Below are 19,398 nucleotides of genomic sequence, written 5' to 3' on the forward strand. Positions count from 1 at the left end.
TAACAAAAAGATTCCCAATATTCTCATGGTTTGCAAACTAACAAAATATTAGTAAATAACATGGATTTAAAAAGCTGTCATAAAGGAAATTAACTCATTTAGAAGTGGTGATAAAAACGTTCCATAGCAAATTTTGTGGGACACAGCTAAAACAGTACTTAGAAAGAATTTTATGGCTTCAGATACCTTCATTAGAACAAGAAAAGTTAAAAATAAATGATGTAAAAATTCTCCTCAAAAATTTGGAAAAAGAGCAGTTGAGGAAACCTAAAGAAATAAGAAGAAAGGAAATTATAAAGATAAGAATAGAAAGCAACTTAATAGAAATCAAAAGCTATGTAGTGAACATTCACAAAACCAAAAGCTGCTTCTTAAAAAGATATTTGTAAGATATTCAGACTTGGAACAAGACTGGTCATGAACAAAGGGGAGAAAAAAATGAGTAGATAAAATATAGAATGAAAAGGGGAAGAGCTGCTGATGTAACAGAGATAGGAAACATAGTAAAGGGTATTATGAACACATATATGCTAATAAAGCTGAAAACCTCAGTGAGATAGGTAAATTCCAAGAAAAAATTAATCTACCAAAATTAGCACAGGACGAAATACAAAATTTGACTATACCAATAAATATTGAAGAAATGGAAAAAGTTGTCAATGACGTCTGATAAAAATATTTGTTTTAAAAGCCCAGATGTTTTCACAGGTGAATTCCATCAAGTATTTCAGAAACATGCAACTCCTATCTTATACATTTTTTTCTAGAAAATAGAAAAAAAATTAAAAGCTGCTCAGCTAATTTTATCAGGCTGTCATAATCTTGATTCCAAATTGAAGTATGGAAAATTCAAGAAAAGACAATAATAGGCCCATTTCACCTTGAACATAGATGGAAAAAAATAAATAATTATTTGCAAACTGAACTCAACAGTATTAAAAATAATAATAATATATCAAAATCAAATGGAAAATCCTTAGAACACAAGGGCGCATCAATATAATAACAAATAATGCTATGATTTGCCATATTCACAGATTAAAAAAGAAAAATCATCTGCTTTTCTCAATTAATAGAAGGCATTTTTTAAAGTTAAATGTCCATTTTTGATTTCTGAAAAAAGTTAAGGAAGCAGGAATCAAAACTTTCTCATCTTGGTAACGGTTATAGTCCAAAAAATCCATAACAAGCAGTATACCTAATGGAAAAATCTTAGGTGCCCAAGACAAGAATACCCGATATAATTATTAGTTTACACAGCACTGAAGTTCAGACTAATGCATAAGGGAAGAAAGAGATGAGAAGATTGGATAAAACTATTGTTATTTGCAGATCATATCATCGTCTGCTTGGAAAAACAACACCAGCAGAAGAGCAAACTATTCAAATAATAGAGGAATTTATCAAAGTTTTCAGCAATAAGAGCAACTTACAAAAGTTAACAGCATTTCCCTACACCAGAATAACCAGTAAGAAATAATTTTAAAAATTATTTATTTATTATAATATATATTATATGTAATATATAACATATATAATATTCATAATATAATAATATTATTATATTGCTTATTATAATAAATAAATAAAAATTAGAAATCATTTATAATAACCAAAAAGCTATAAAGTGTCCAGTGAGTAACGTAATTAAGAATTCATAGAAAAATATAAAACTCTAAAAAAGTCATTGAATACGATTTCAATAATGGAGAGTCATTTTGTCTTCTTGGATGGGATCACAGATGGGGCATATCAGTTGTCCTCGCAAATTAATCTTTGAGTGTAATCTCAATTGGAACTCCATTTGATCTTTTTTAAGGAAATTTATGAATTTATTATAAAATATGTATGATAGAATAAAGTCCTCAAATAGCTAAGCAAACCTTTAAAAAAGAGCAAGATAAAGGGGATACCTGTCTTCAGAAACATGAAGACATTCTATGGATCTATAAGTATAAAAAAGACACACTATAAATCCAATAGTTATTTTTCAAAAAGAGAACTTGACAAGGAAACAGAATTCCAAAACGAGGTATGGAAATAGAGAGCTGACACACACACACACACACACACACATATATGTGTGTGAACCTAATATACAATGAGGTTGGCACCATAAATCAATGGGAAAATTATGGATTATTTAATAGGTGTTATTAGAAAAAAAGAGTTCAATATATAAAGAAAAGTAAAACCAGATCTTGACCTAATGCCACATATAATCGCAGGTGATTTGATTTGAGAGTTAGATAATGCCAAATGTCAGTGAGGAAATAGGGATGAAGGAAGCCTCCTGCTGTGCTGGTGAAAATATAAACTGGTGTAGCCATTCTGGAAAGAATTCTGTGATACTTGATCAAAGTAAGTGAAAAACATTCTAGGATCCAACAGTTCCACTCCCAGGAATACACAACATCCCCCACCCCTCTACCCCCCCACCCCCCATCCCCACCCAACTGTCTCGCAGGCCCATGAGGAGACTTGTATGAAGATGTTGAGGATGTTATTTCTAAGTATTTGTGGTGGCAGGGAGACAGAGGCAATCTTCATGTCTACCAGAGAGAAGGGAGGAAAAATGTTGTGAATGCACAACCTGGAGTACCATGAAGAAGTTAAAAGTAATGCATTAAAATGTACACATAGTAATGTGGATGGATCTTTAAACCAGAGGGTTAAGGAAAACAAACAAGTAACAGAGTAATCTATTTAGCACAAAGCCACTCACTTTAAATAAACAGTAAATACACACAAAATGATACACATTTTGCAAGAATACATATAACAAAAAGATACATGCAAAACACAGTAGAATGGTTGCCTTTAGTGAGGAGAAGGAAATTGGAAGTGGAAAATGTGGATAAAAAGAAAGAAATAATAACAAACACAGAGAAGATTTTCTATGGACCAATGATGACCATGTCTCGTGAACTGAGGAATATAATTAATTCTACGATTTCCATCTAAGACTTTTCAAAAGCAATGACTCAAAGAAAATCATAGGTCTAAGAGGAATGTCTCCTACACTTCCAGGACAAATATTGTATAATTCTCCATTTTTCCATCCAACTAAACAGACAGGGAATATAGTTAAACTGTTCGATTGAAGGTCAGGATTTAGAAATGGAGGATAAGAATTAAGAATATTTAGATTCCTTCCTACATTGCAGCATCTCTCTCCAATGCATATGTATTTTTTTTATTCTAAATCTTTTACAACTAATAAATATGTTCTATTTTATATAACAAACCAGAATATGTGGCTTATCTTTGGTCCTCTTTACCAAATTCTTAACTCGGCTGATTATGGGCATACATTGTAAAATGAAAAATGTTTAAATTCCATTGGGCTTATTCAGACGCATGGGAAATTGGTTCAACAATATTCAACTTTACCCAGCAGTGTTTATGACAGAGTTCTATGTGTAGCATAAGTATGTGTAATACAGAATATATGCTCTCAGAAACTCAGAAATGAAGTATGGAGTTCATTTTTAATCTAAACTATGTTGACATAGAAGAGAGTAGATTTCTCTAGGAAATGTATTAGTCAGGGTTCTATAGAGAAACAGAACCAATAGGATGTATACAGAGAGAGAAATTTACTTGAAGGAATTGGCTTGTGTGATTGTGGTGGCTGGCAAGTTCAAAATGCACAGGGCAGGCAGGAGACCCAGGGAAGAGTTGATGTTGTAGCTCAAGTCCGAAGGCAGTCTGGAGGCAGAATTCCATCTTCCTCAGAGGACCTCATTCTTTTTCTCTTAAGGCCTTCAACTGATTGGAAGGCCCGCCGCATTATGGAGGGTAATCAGCTTTACTCAAAATCTACGAATTTAAATGTTAATCTCATCTGAATACCTTCACAGAGACATCTAGACTGGTACTAAAATATCTGGGTAACACAGCCTAGCCAAGTTGATGCATAGAATTAGCCATCACCAGGCTCAAGGTGAAACTTCAAGATGAATGTGGCAGAAGTGTTGAAGAAGGAAATGGACTCAGTCCTAACCAATTAGCACAGCTGAATCATCATTACCGAAGTGTTGGACTAACCCCACGTCCAAAGTAACATGCCACAAGATTTTAGACTAGGATAGGTACCAGGCAGATGCTAGGTGTTCAGTTGAGGTTTTCGTCCCTACTTCATAAGCTGGCTGCTTCAGACTGCCCTAGAGAGCATACATAGATAAAAGAATAAATTAAAAGCTTTTAAACCAAACTCAAGACATGAATGCAAAATTTTAAAAGCCACTACAGCAGTTTTAAAGATATCTTTTCTCCTACAACCCAGCACAGACACAGATGAGGATCAAGCCTAGAGTCTGATGATAAGGGTTGTGAGGCTGTACAACACTGTTAACTACCGAACCCCATAGGGTCCCTTATGGTAAAGTAAGGCTGCTGGTTGGGATGGATTTGGACCCTGAGATCGGAAATGGGGACATACGAGCAGACACAGAGAAGTCTGAGGACTATGAATCACAAAATCCCCCTGAATATCTTTGCTGGAAGAAGCAGACCCATTGCCTTGGTTATCTATTGCTGCTCATACCCACTGTATTAGTTATCTATTGGTGTGTAACAAATAACACCAAAACTTAGCACCTTAAAATAATAAATATTTACTATTGGGCATTACCGGGACAATAGGGGAAGTTTGAATACGTACCGTGAATTTGATAACGTTGCATCAATTTGAACTGTCTTGAGGGATGATGATGGTATTGTGGTTATTTAGGAGAAATGTCCTTGTTCTTAAAACACACATGCCAAACGATTTAGGGGTGAAATGTCATAATGTCCACAGATTACTCTCAAATGGTTTAACAAAATAGTTCCTCATCAGTAAATGGATAAATAAAATGTAGTGTATTCATACAGTGGAATACTATAAAAGCAATGTGTATCAATGAACTATTGATAATGCAATAATATGGATAAATCTCATAGATTTATTGAGTGAAGAAGCCAGACCACACAAAAAATATATACCATACTCTATGTTTCGGCTATCTATTGCTGTGTAGCAAACCACTTCTAAATTTAGTGGCTTAAAACAAAAACAATCATTTTATTATCTCATGTGAGTCTGTGGGTTACCCAGGCTTTAAAAATCACCAATATAGCCCACAAACCAGAGCACTTATCCACGGCAGCTGCTCCACATAGCACCTCACATTCCATGTATGGACATTAGTTATGTTTTCTGGCTGCCCATCAGATTTGAACATCTTTAAAATACTGTAAAATTTCCCTGCCTCATGAGTGCTGCCTCCCCATAGTAGAAATCAGAAAACTCACTTCCCCTGGCCTTCTTTGAAGCTAGGGCACAAATATGGGACCTAAATCCGCCACTCAAATTCATCCACCTTAGACTTCAATTCAAAACTCAGCAACAGGAGGAAATGGGCATCTCTGCACTCATTTCACTGGCAGAGGTGACAGAAGAAGTAAGCGACTTTGGAGGAGGCTGTGGTAAAAAAGGTGAAGTTCCTAGAGCAGAAGTGGCTTAGAAGTGTCTTCAGTGGTGGTTGCAGCAAAGTCTAGTTTCTAACAACAGAGCAAACAGCAACATCTAGAAGCGGTGGGGCAGCAACAGTGGCATGGTTTATCAGACCTGTTCTCTGTGTGTTTGGGGCCTTTATCTGAGCCCAGATATATTTATAAAGAGCCTTCCATTGTTGTTTCAGCATTTCCACTCAAAAGCCTAATTCTGAGAGAAACTTGTATTAGACTTTTCAAAGTCTTATCAAACTCATTAATGAGGGAACCAGGAAGAATGCAAGAAACTTGATTCCAAAAATATTTGCAAAACAAAAATGTATGTAGTCAGGAACAATTGCTGTCTTAGAGATTCAAAATGGTTAATGTACTACAGGGCAATAAAATCATAACCTTGGCACTATCTTCTTTACCAGAGAAAAAGCAAAGCCATAACACCTTATCAGCTTTCTACAAATTAACCTCTAATAGTCTAGGGTTGGCTGGGTTCTTTTTAGTCAAATTACAATCCCTAAAACACTCAGATTGTGATCAGGCAGGATTATAAGAAAATATTCAGGTATGGTATTAATTAAATAATCAAGCAAGCACAATTTTGCCTTATTTCCAATATTTGGAACATTTTTCCTACACAATTCCTACTCCTAAGGTACAGAATTGACCAAATAAGATTTTTCAGAAAAGTTCTAATTCAGTATCATTAGTTGTATGTCTCTTCTATTTGGCCTCTTTTAGGATTAAGACTTAATGACCTCCTTTTTGTGGAGGTAACAAAACGAAGGTCTTTTGATTTTAAGACTAGAGAGTTCACATCTGTCTGGAAGGCTTTAGCCTATAAGGTCATAATTCTCATCATTTCTATTATAACCAGAAGTATTTTTATTGCCACGCTCACGTCTTGGGAGAACCCTGCCCTGACTCTCCTCCTCAGAGTTTTGTTTGCAGTGCCTATGACTGTGGATGAAATCCCATTTTCTCCGAGACACCCAAAGTTCAGGAGTGATCCTGGCTTCTCAGAAATAGCATCTTTTCCCACCTGTCAGGTGGAGACTTAATCAACTCTGACTCAGCGTGCTAGGAGGACTTAGTCAGCCTTGTTTCCACATTCGAACTGAAGTCCTTCTCTTTAGTAGTAATTTTTCATACCCAACTAAATGAGATTTTCCTTTAAATGAGACATTTCTGTCATGATTCCAAATTTGGAGATAGAAGGACTGTTAAACCATTGCACATCACTACATTGCCGTAAAAACATAAAGCAACTCATAAAAGCACTTTGTATAGTGTTTGCAGAAAAGAACTGTATGTCAATTTTTCCATAGAATCATCATATATTCTACCAGTGATGCTATCTACAAAAACGTTTGATTGTTGAGGGCTGGCTCCGTGGCAGTGGTTAAGTTTGCATGCTCTGCTTTAGCAACCCTCATTCGCCAGTTCCGATCCTGGGCATGGACCTACACACTGCTCATCAAGTGATGATGTGGCAGCATCCCACATAGAAGAATGAAAATGACCTATGACTAGGATATACAACTATGTACTGGGGCTTTGGGGAGAGAAAAAAAAGTGGAAGATTGGCAACAGATGTTAGCTCAGGGCCAATCTTCCTCACTAAAAAAAAAGAAAAGAAAAGAAAAGAAAGCTTGATTGTTTATAGATGTGTAGTAGTTAAAAAAGCAAAATCTCACTCAATGTCCTTTAACAAAGGATGCTGAGATTTCTAAGCTTAAAAGATTGTGAAGGCATTTCTCAGAATTCCAATTAATAGGGTTATTATCATCCTTAATTTCTCCTGAGTGTCTATACTTTGTCATACATATTAAGATTTGCTATAGGATATTTTTTGCTGAATTCTGAGGTTCCACTGAAACAAGACACCATTCAAAGAACATTTGCTTTCGGTTTCCATGAGCATAGGCTAAAGTTGAGGGTTACAAATAGATAAATTAAAAAGAAAATAAACTTTTTCTCATGTGCTTATCAGAAAATATAACATTTAAAACAATATTCTAAAACAAATCATCATATTAAATTAGTTAACAGTTTCGGCCAGTCTTATTTCTTGTTTCATTGATCTTGGGCCAGCAGACTACATTAATAAATTCTTCTGCTTCTATACTAAAATGTCCTATCAATTCCAATTTTTAAGTCCCCTGGTACCATCTGACAGGGGTCAATAGGTGGCAACGTTAGCTGAAAGTGGTAAGTTTGTTCTCCTAGTTATATTCTCTGCGAGATCAAGAACCGGAATACCTGGTAGACTCATTTCCACTGAGCCCCTGAGATTGTCCTTTTCTGTTGTTTCTCTCAGAAGACCCAGTTTGTTTTTGTTTTTGTTTTTGTTTTTGTTGTTAGTATCTCCATTTTTTTTTATTGAGTTATTGATAGGTTACAATCTTGTGAAATTTCAGTTGTACATTAATGTCTGTCAGTCATGTTGTAGGTGCACCACTTCACCGTTTGTGCCCACCCCCCACCCCACCTTTCCTCTGGTATCCACTAAACTGTTCTTAGTCCATAATTTTAAATTCCTCATATGGGTGGAGTCATACACAGATTATCCTTCTCTCGCTGGCTTATTTCACTTAACATAATTCTCTCAAGGTCCATCCATGTTATTGCAAATGGAATGATTTTGTTCTGTTTTGCAGCTGAGTAGTATTCCATTGTATGTATGTACCACATCTTCTTTATCCATTCGTGTGTTGCTGGACACTTAGGTTGCTTCCACGTCTTGGCTATTGTAAACAGTGCTGCAATGAACATTGGGGTGCATAGGACTTTTGGGATTGCTGACTTCAAGCTCTTTGGATAAATACCCAGTAGTGGGACGGCTGGATCGTATGGTAGTTCTATTTTTAATTTTTTGAGGAATCTCCATACTGTTTTCCATAGTGACTGCACCAGTTTGCATTCCCACCAGCAGTGTGTGAGGGTTCCTTTTTCTCCGCAACCTCTCCAACATTTGTTGCTATTAGTTTTAGATATTTTTGTCATTCTAACGGGTGTAAGGTGATATCTTAGTGTAGTTTTGATTTGCATTTCCCTGATGATCAGCGATGATGAGCATCTTTTCATGTGCCTATTGGCCATCAGTATATCTTCTTTGGAGAAATGTCTGTTCATGTCTCCAGCCCATTTTTTGATTGGGTTGTTTGATGTTTGTTGTTGAGTTGCAAGAGTTCTTTATACATTATGGATATTAAGCCTTTGTCAGATATATGACTTGCAAATATTTTTTCCCAGTTAGTGGGTTGTTTTTTTGTTTCAATCCTGTTTTCATTTGCCTTGAAGAAGCTCTTTAATCTGATGAAGTCCCATTTGTTTATTCTTTCTATTGTTTCCCTTCTCTGAGAAGGCATGGTGTCCGAAAAGATCCTTTTAATACTGATGTCAAAGAATGTACTGCCTACGTTTTCTTCCAGAAGCCTTATGGTTTCAGGTCTCACCTTTAGGTCTTTGATCCATTTTGAGTTTATTTTGGTGAATGGTGAAAAAGAATGGTCAATTTTCACTCTTTTACATGTGACTTTCCAGTTTTCCCAGCACCATTTGTTGAAGAGACTTTCTTTTCTCCATTGTATGCCCTCAACTCCTTTGTCAAAGATAAGCTGTCCATAGATGTGTGGTTTTATTTCTGGGCTTTCAATTTCAGAAGACCCAGTTTTTGATGATAGCTTATAGCAGAGACCTTCAGGCAAGCATGAGAGAAAAGCAGAAAGTGTCTGTTTATAACAAGAGCAGATGGCTCTGTTTAGTCAATTATAATAACCAAGAATACCAGAATAGATGGGTAGAATCTTCTATATATCACTAGTTCACCAAGATTTACTAGTCCAAAGGTAAGAACATATTCTAGACAGCGAGGACGTTGGCAACTTTCCATGGTCTTCTAAACTATCCTGTAAAGTGTAGATCAGGATTCCTACCAGTTGACAAGGGCATTTTAAACCCAGAAACAAAATCTTTTTTAAAATGAATGCACTGACAGTCACCGTGCTAGACCTGGAATTTGAACATGAATGTGCATTTACCCTTCCTGAAACATATACGGTCTTTAAAACATACATTAATAATATTTTTACCTGGACAAAATTAATCAAGGAAAGGTTAAGCTTCCTGTTTTTTATTTGTCAGTTTTTTCCACTTTGTTGGTTTGATATACAGAGTAGCTTTTTTGATAGTATAGAATTAATTTTAAACATAAACCACGCCAAATGCACCCAATTGCTTCTAGCCCCCTTCATTTTATCTGGTGAAAGATTAAGCCTTTGGTGCTACCTAGTGGTCAAGTGGGTAGTGGCTACCTAGTGGGAAAAAAAGACTTTTTTGGAGTAAAAGACAGCTTGACAGTTTAAATATTCTGAATTCAGGGTCTGGGCTTCAGGAAGGCAACAACACAAAAGAATTTTCAGAGGAAACTGGTCACTTAATTAAGATAAGTGCACAGCTACCTGAGAGGGAGCAATTATTATAGCTTCTGCTAACCCAACAACCAGAGTGACAATAAAACATTTTTTAAATAAATGTAAAGAAGGTAATACAATAATTATAAAAAGTTTTAGGGGCTGGCCCGGTGGCACAGCGGTTAAGTGCGCAAGTTCCACTTTGGCGGCCCAGGGCTCACCAGTTCAGATCCCGGGTGCAGACATGGCACCACTTGGCAAGCCATGCTGTGGTAGGCGTCCCACATAGAAAGTAGAGGAAGATGGGCACGGATGTGAGCTCAGGGCCAGTCTTCCTCAGCAAAAAGAGGAGGATTGGCAGCAGAGTTAGCTCAGGGCAGATCTTCCTCAAAACAACAAAAAAAAAGTGTTAGGTCTCTCAGAAGCAAAGGGCTTTTGTTGTTTGTTTTAAAAAATGATTTAAGAACATGACAGTATCAGCACAAAGCATTAACAGTTATCAGGATACTGAGTGAGAGTATTTTGATAACTGGGCAAATCACACTAAAGAAAAAAACTTTTCTACCTGTTTTTAAGAGTACAATGAATATTTCAAGACCAATTTTGAATTACAAGTCCTCTTATTTTTTGCTTATTAATTTTAATTCATCATTGTGTGTGTTTAAACGTAGAGAAATATGCATGTAGTTAGACAATAATATTACTGAAAGCTTTCAACTTCAGCTTTAAAATGCAGCTAACCTTATTAATACAATACACTAGCATATATACCACACCAAATTTACCACCTTAATTTGAGCTTTGCAAAAAGTAAATATGGACAACAGTATATACATAAAAACCGCTTGGTGACCCAGTACTTTTTCTCTTTGTCTCTGTGAACTAATATTTCTTTTAAGAATTTTGCAGGTAATCAAAATTCATTTATTAATTAACTCAATTAAATTTGTCCAAAGTCATAAAATCATTTAGGTTGAGACTACAGAGTTGAACATAATCACTATTGATCTTAGAAATTTTTCAGAGGTGAAATTTTAAAATTTTACAAAGAGAGTAATTGGAGTAACTAAGTCACATGATTTGCAGCATTGTCTAAAGTTCACAAGAGCCAACAGTTAAAAAAATTAAAAGCAGCCCGTGTGATAATTTAATTAGATTAAATGCATATGTTTACACTTAGGTTTGCTTCCCAGAAATTGAGACAGCAAATGAGTCTAATGACAGGAAACGAATCCTTTTTTTGTAGCTTCCAATTTGTTGCTTCCAACATAATAGACAGAGAACCTAATCGAGTTGTCAGCTATTACATCATTTAAAATAATTTTTGATAGTTCACTATGGGATTTAGGAAATATAATTCTGCAAAAATTCAAATAGTTAAGCAAAATTGCTTTAACAAAATTCCATCTGTTGCCATCTTCTCATTTATGTGCACAAAGTTTCCAAGTGTTTGCATTTATGAAAGGAAAATTCAAAATAAAACTGATGCTAAATTCTGTCTCATTCTAGAAATAAGTGTTATTCATCCACAGATATATTAAATTAATTGGAAAAAGCTCCATCTATCTTATTGAGAGATTCATTGCCAATGTAATTTTACTTTTTACAGTTGACAATTATTTATAAAGATGTGTAATAAATTTATACTATTTTGATCTATTGTATACTATACCTGAATACAATAATAAGTCAAACAAAAGAAACATTTTAACTCTTAGAACTTTATGGCCTTAGAAACTTTATATTGATTGACTTTGTTGTTGCAGAGAAGTATGATACGGTGATCAAAAAAATTTGCAAGTTTAAATTTAGGATAAAATTCTGGTAGGCAAGTTGAGTATGAAATGGGGAAAAAGAAACACAACACAAAATGTCTGAATGTTTATATTTATGAAACATGATGGTGCGTATAAAATATTGGATACGTTTTTTAAATGATGTAACAGTTTTATTTTCTAAATTCCGATACTGGCCATAAACTTCTGTATATTTAAACTTATGATAAGAATTTTGTTGTCAGCTTCAAAATGCATAGGGAGAAGATTTCCACTTCTGACAGATGGAGTAGATGTGCTTTTTCCTGTTCTTTCTGCTAAGCTAAGTACAACTAAAGATCCTGGACATTATTGTAAACAAATATAAGACTCCAAAAGGTGGAGAGAATAAGGCAGCTAGGGAATCCAGGACCCAAGGAACCACACAATGGTGAGTTCCCTGGATTTTCCCCTTGCCTTATATATCTCACACTCAGAGCTCAAAAAGCCAGCAACCCAGAAACACCAACAGCCACAGGGAAAAAGGGAGGAGGGGCAGCCTAGCAAGACAGAAAACTTTCAGGCAAACTGCCCTACTCAAGCCAAACCTCACAAAAATCTGACTCCATCCCCACCAGCAAAGGCCAACTGAGCAGCCTAGAGTTCCACACTCGCCAGGCAGTAACAAGGTGCCCAACCCCCCAACACACACACACCCCAGGGTGGTGTCAGGGAAAGTGGGTAGGAAGCCAGAATGTTCTTTCGTTCTCGGTGGAAACGGGCCCCCTTCCCCCGCCCCGACAGTGTCAGTGGAGACCTTGACTTAGAGTGAAGCATCTCTTCCCTGCCCCCCTGGGGTGACGTCAGACAATGCCTAGTGGAGAGTCAGGATTTTTATCATCCACCAGAGCTAATCAGGCAACCACACCCACCCTGGACACCCACCCTCATCTTGGTGTCAGTACTGCTCCCATGTGGAGAGTAGTAAGAGGCACCCTTACCTCAACTAGTCAGGGAGGTAACAGTGAACACCTAGTGGGGAGTCAGAATTCCCATTCCAGTAATGAGGACCCCCCTGGAGTGTCAATGGAGGCTGAATGTGGAACCTGGGCTTCTCCCCCTACCTGGCAGTAATGAAGTTCACCCCACTAGCCCTGTTGGAGTGCTGACAGAAGAAGCCATCCATACTGTATGATTCAATTTGTATAACAAATATGATACGACAAAAGTATAGAAATGTAGAAAAGATTAGTGGTTGCCTGTGGGAAGGAGGTGGTGGGGGTGAGAGGAAGGTGGGGTGACCATAAGAGGGCAAGATGAGGGATACTTGGAGTAAAGAAAATATTTTGTGCCTGGACTGTGTCAGTGTCAATATCCTGGTTGTGATGTCGTCCTACAGTTTTGCAGGATGTTACCACTGTGGGAAACTGAGCAAATAGTAAAGGGTTCTATCTATTATTATTTCTTACAACTGTACATGAATTTACAACTATCTCAAAATAAAGGTCTAATTTTAAAAGTATGTATGAAGATGTAAAGTTTTTCAAAATATTTTGAGGAAGTAGATCAACGGAAAGTTTGAGTGAACCAAAACTATATCTGGAACTCTAGTTGCAAATAAGCCTCAAAAATTTGGCCGGACTCTTGTGTGACCCAGTTCTAGACCATTATTCTCTGTTCTGCTATTGCTCTCTGTTCATGTTGAAGCCAGATAGCTCTTGAGTTGCAGGACCACCAAAATCCCGTGATCTGATTTGCTCTCCCACACCCTGGCCTTTGGGAGAGAAGAGGAAGGGGGATGGAGGATAGTTCTCCCTTTGTCCTATTGTCCTTTGTAATGGACTGAACTGTATCCCCCACAACCCTCCAAACTTCGCATGTTGAAGTCCTAACTCCCAGTACCTCAGAAGGTGACTTTATTTGGAGATAGTGTCTTGAAAGAAGTAACTAAGTTAAAAAGAGGTGATGAGGGTGGGACCTAATCCAATATGACTGATGTCCTTATAAGAAGAAGAGGTTAGGACGCAGGCACACAGAGGAGAAAGGCCATGTGAAGACACAAGGAGAAGACAGCCATCTCCAAGCCTCAGAAGAAACCAATCCCACTGACACCTTGATCTCGGACTTCTAGCTTCCAAGACTGTGAGAAAATAAATTTCTGTTGTTTAATCCCCCCAGTCTGTGGTCCTCTGTTATGGCAGCCCCAGCAAACTAATCCATCCCCGAATATTTGGACGTAGGCCTAGTCCTTACTATTGAAGGGACTGCTATGATAAGACTGTAACATTTAATTAGATTTTACTGAAGGCTTGGGCACAATTGAAGAAAATGACAATAGGAAACCCTTCAATTCTTTTTTTAAATTAATTTTTATTGAGGTAACATTAGTTTATAACATTATATAAATCTCAGGTGTACATCATTCTATTTCGACTTCTGTGTAGACTATGTCATGTTCACCACCCAAAGTCTAATTGCCATCCATCACTGTACTCATGTGCCCTTTTACCCCTTTCCCCCTGGTAACCACCAGTCTATTCCCCGTGTCTATGTGTTTGTTTGTTGTTGTTATTGTTTTTATCTTCCACATATGAGTGAAATCATACAGTATTTGACTTTCTCTGTCTGACCTATTTCACTTAGCATAATGCCCTCAAGGTCCATCCATGTTGTTGCAAACGGCAAGATTTCATCTTTTTATGGCTGTGTAGTATTCCGTTGTGTATATATACCACATCTTTATCCATTCACCATTGATGGGCACTTAGGTTGTTTCCAAGTCTTGGCTATCGTGAATAATGCTGCAAAGAACATAGGGGTGCCTATATCACTTCAAATTAGTGTTCTCATGTTCTTTAGATAAATACCCAGAAGTGGAATAGCTTGATCATATGGTAGTTTTATTCTTAATTTTTTGCAGAATCTCCATACTGTTTTTCACAGTGGCAGGAAACTCTTCAGTTCTGATGGAAGATATTATGGATCTTAGAGATCACAGCCCAAGACCCTAAGAGCTTTCCAACTGGAAACAGACCAAGTGTGGCCGCCTCTACCAAGGCTTGCCCATATTCCTTCGGCCTTACCACTGCAGTGCACACTGGCTGGACTTCGTACCACCAGCATTTGCATCACTCTCCTGAAGGTTTTCTCAAAAGTCATGGAGGCCACTCTGCCCCACTCAACGCAGACTAGAAGGGACAGGGAATTCATATGCCAGGAAGCAGTCTTCAACCAATGACTGATGAAAGCTGGTGTGTAAATACCTGGCTCCTTCATTCCTTACTGGGATAGCTCTAAGGCATGTGTCCCACAGTTTCCCCATGGGATTAATCTCCAGTCTTTCGCCCTCTATTGGCTGCCCTCCCTTCCCTATCTAACTTCCTCCAATCTGCTACCCAAGCTTCCTGCACCTCCAAAAAAACTGCTCTCACTCACGTCCTTGTCTCAGGGCCTGCTTCTGGAAGAAACCAAACTAAGGCACCTGACTGCGCAGCAATGCAGTCAGCTCCTCTCTACCCATTATCCAGAGTAATTACCCATGCCTGCTTATTCTATTGAATATTAAGCAAGAGCAGTTTAGAAACTGTCAGAAATATTTTTATTTTGTTCAAATTTGTAATATTCTGTAAAAGAGAGACAACATATTGCCTCTGGTCCTGCCCTTGCATGCCCAAATTATCTGAGTTGAGGGGAGCACTGATAATACGTGACACAATATAAAAGGATTACAGGGTACAAGACCCCCAAACCAGTCCCTGACAGTCTCTCTCCTCAGCCCATGGATTCTGTCTCAACTCCAAGGCAGGAAAACTGGCTCTAACATTCTCAAGAGTCCTTCCCAAGCCTATCATTCATGGCATAAGCATTGACTTCAGATATTTACTAGCCTAGGCCTTTCTTTCATCTTTCCTCTTCCTTGGTTTTCAAAAGTTAAATTTTAAATTGAAGAGCTTAATCTTTTGATCGTCATTGTTTTGCTGTGGCTATCTAAGGCATGAAGGGAAAATGCCTTATCTGCCTCTATAGTAGAAGGACAAAACGATCTTAGCTGATGTCTCAGAACTTTTCCCTGCCATACACCTGTGTGTGTAAAAGCGCAGGAAATGTCCTAGCAGGACACATGCCACACTGCACAGCTACCTTTAGGAAGCAGAGTGGAGTGGGGAGGGGAGAATGACAAAGGGGGACTTTTTATCCCATGCTTTTCTGTATGGTTTGAACCTTTTATAGTAAGAGTGAAATCAGAAATTTACTATGGAATTTTTTAAATGACAAAAAAAAATTGAACCTTTAAAAAAGATGAATGAATTTCTACTAGGTGGCAGTAGAAAAACATCACAGTCAATGTCAGTCTGAAAATGAAGGGCAAGAGGAGATATTCATTAAGCTGATAATCAAATGCTGTCGCCTATTTATAGCTGCAGATATTTATTAACTAGTTCAGTCTAAGGTTGAATTTCTTCATGAATGCCAGATGATATGAGCAATGCTTTTCCAGTTATGTGTGTCTGTAACCTGCTTTTCTGTCATCTGGTCTGAGATGTACCACTACTGACATTGAACGATGGCAGTCCATTATGGTCAGAATGATAGAAGAGACACACACAGTGATAACAAAAATATACACCCTTTTTCCTTAGGTGAAGTACAATTGTAGAAACGTGCACTGGATCTGCACACATTCCTCTCCTGAAGTCTCCCTGGATAAAAGGAGGCATGAGTATTCTGAAGGAAGAGCCAACACAAGTGGATGTAGCAGCCTGGCCTAACCTCCAACACGTCTGCCTCAATGACCCGATGTCTTTGCCTGTTTCCTTTTATTCTATTCCATCCCGAATCGGGCCCCAGCTCTGGTCTAGCCAATAGGTGTGAGACTCACATATTCTCACTTGTGATATGCTATTTCTTTTCCCTGGAGGCCAAAGTTGGTTTCTAATAACCACCTGTATCATCTTGCAGAGGCCTTTTGAAATGGGTGGCCAGATTCACCTCACTATGGCTGGGGGACACCATGACTCCTCAGATTTACTTCCCTTGGGATCTAAAATCTGCCAGGACTGGACAGCAGTTTAATCCTTGAATGTGCTCTATTAGACCCTGGCTCAAGACCCTTACTTCTCAGCCTACCCCCTCCCCCCCATGCCTTATTTCATTTTCTTTGATTCTAACGAATGCCAATTCCAGTAGAGGCTCAAGTCAGGCTCCTTCATCATTGGTCAGAGTTCCCAGCAAATAGTGCTGGAAATCCTTAGCATTTTAACAATGGAGTCACTGCTCCACTAGGACTAATGGGCAAGCCAAGCCCATTTCTGAATGCAAGAGTCTCTGTCTCTGGGTCACTTACTTTTAATTGCTAGGTTATTTCATTTCAATCCTCTCGGCATTTTTTCACTTACTGTTTATTTTCAAATTTGATGCCCTACTTGTTCCTGTACTCTTTCCTCAATCCTTGGACCTAGCATCTTCTTTCTGGCTCATTTCTCTCACTTTGGCACCCTGAGTCCCTTGCCAAGTAAACTTGATAATGTTAGACATCTTAATTTTTGTCTATCTAGTGATTTTAAAATGTAATTTCAAAGGCAGTTCTAACTCACAATTCTCTGATAACTATTGTGGATATGCAAAATTTTTTACATATTTATTGGTCATTTATATTTCCTTTTCTGTGAAATGCCTATTCACATCTTTTCCCATTTTTCTGTTGGATTATTGTTAAATATTCTGGCTATAATCCTATGTAAGTTATGTGTGATGCAAATAAATCTAGTTTGTGGCTCTTGGGTTTTCCTTCTTTAGAGTGTACTTTGATAAAACTTTCTAATTTTTTTTTCTTGAGGAAAATTAGCCCTGAGCTAACATCTGTGGCAATCTTCTCTACTTTTATGTGGGTCCTCACTACAGCTTGGCTGAGGAGTGGTGTAGGTCCACGCCTGGGATCCCTAAACCTGCCAATCCAGGCCTCCAAAGCAGAAGGTGCCGAACTTTAACCACTAAGCCACGGGGTTGGCCCCAAAAAGTTTCTAAGTTTAATGTGACCAAATTTATTCATTTATTTATTTATTTATTTATTTTAAAGATTGGCACCTGAGCTAACATCTATTGCCAGTGTTCTTTTTTGGGTTTTTTTCTTCTTTTTCTCCCCAAAGCCCCCCGGTACATAGTTGTGTATTATAGTTGTAGGTTCTTCTAGTCAAGCTGTGTGGGATGCTGTCTCAGCATGGCTTGATGAGCAGTCTGTGCCTGGGATCTGAACTGGCGAAACCGTAGGCCGCTGAAGCGGAGCTCATGAACTTAACCACTTGGCCATGGGGCCAGCCCCCCTGATCAAATTTATTAACCTTTCCTTTTATTTTTATGTTTTTTAAAAAAAATTGTGTATGTATCTTGTTTAATAAACATTTCCCTATCTTTGTCATATGCTTATTTCTTTTATATTTTCATCTGAAAGTTTTAATGTTTTGTCTTCAACATTTTAGTCCTTAGTTCATGTGAAATTTATTTTTATGTATAATGAATGTATATCCAGTTATTCCAGAGTCATTTATTGAATAGTACATCTTTTACCCACTTGTCTTTAACACCCACTCCTCATATACAAGGGGGATTGATGCTGTCTTTCCATCCTTTTCTGCTGGCCTAGTTGTCTACACAGCCTGCTACCATCTGTAGTGTGTGGTCTTAACTACAGTGGCATTAAAGTATCTTGTCATGTGGCCAGGAAATCCCCCCAGCTTCCTCTTTTTCTGTAGTGGTATCTTGCCTCTTTTTAACCTTGTACTACTTCATTTCATTTTAGAATCAGTTTGTCTAAATTCCATGAAACACCCTCCAGAGATTTTTCTAGCAATTGTATTAAGGCTACACATCATATTGGAGAAGACTGGCATTTTCATAATAGTGAGGCTTCCTAACCATGATTATGGTATATCTCTCCATTTATACAGGACATCTTCAATGTCTTTCAATGTTTTTAATTTTCCCCATTAAGATCTTGCATGTCTTTTCTTTCTGAGAATTTATTCTGATTACTATAAGTTTGCTATTAAACGGGACCATTTTATCACATTTTCTCCTTTTTTTTTCTTTTGCAAGATTCACTGCCACAGCATGGCAACTGACAGGCAGGTCATGTGGTTCCGCAACCGGGTAACAAACCTGGGCTGCCAAAGCAGTGAGTGCGAAACTTTAACCACCAGGCCATCGGGGCTGGCTATCTGCTTTTTTGTTTTGATAGAAAAATGCAATTGACTTTTTGTGTGTTTATCCACCTTGATAAACTCTCTAACTAATTCTTATATCTTAGATTCTTTTGTATTTTCTCTGTAGAGAATCATATCACCTATGAATAATGAAAGCTTGCTTTCTTTCCTATCCTTCTAACTTTTCTTTTTTTTTTTTTTTTTTTTGGCTGTTGTTAAAAGTCCCCTGTTTTCTGCCTAAGTAATCCTATTATGCCATTTTTCATTTCACATTATAAAATTTTAGTTTCTAAAAGGGTTTCCCTCTTTTTCAATGCCAATAATGGAATTTCAGCTCTTAGCCTTGAAACACTGGGGACAAAATTCTCAGCAAGATGAGAAGGAAAAAATTTTCTTTCCTGCCCCTGAAGCTGGGGAGAAAAATGAATTTATTTTTTTAACATAAAAGTGTCTTTTTAAATAGTATTTCTATCAGAGATAATTTGTCAAAACCCTAGACATCAAAGATTTTGGACAGGACCTGACAAATGACCCTTC

At 37.5% G+C, this 19,398-nt stretch overlaps 1 protein-coding gene across 1 annotated transcript in view; it reads left to right on the forward strand.

The window, feature by feature from the left end:
* Positions 1 to 18,077, forward strand: part of PSMB9 (proteasome 20S subunit beta 9) — a 26,343-nt gene extending 8,266 nt beyond the window's left edge. The window contains exon 6 of the mRNA XM_070585838.1: positions 16,303 to 18,077. Coding sequence (XP_070441939.1) covers positions 16,303 to 16,319 — 17 coding nt within the window. The 3' untranslated portion in view covers positions 16,320 to 18,077. The remainder of the gene's footprint in view (positions 1 to 16,302) is intronic.
* Positions 18,078 to 19,398: the final 1,321 nt, after the last annotated feature.

Source organism: Equus przewalskii, chromosome 19 (assembly GCF_037783145.1).
Source record: "Equus przewalskii isolate Varuska chromosome 19, EquPr2, whole genome shotgun sequence".
Lineage (NCBI taxonomy): Eukaryota > Metazoa > Chordata > Mammalia > Perissodactyla > Equidae > Equus > Equus przewalskii.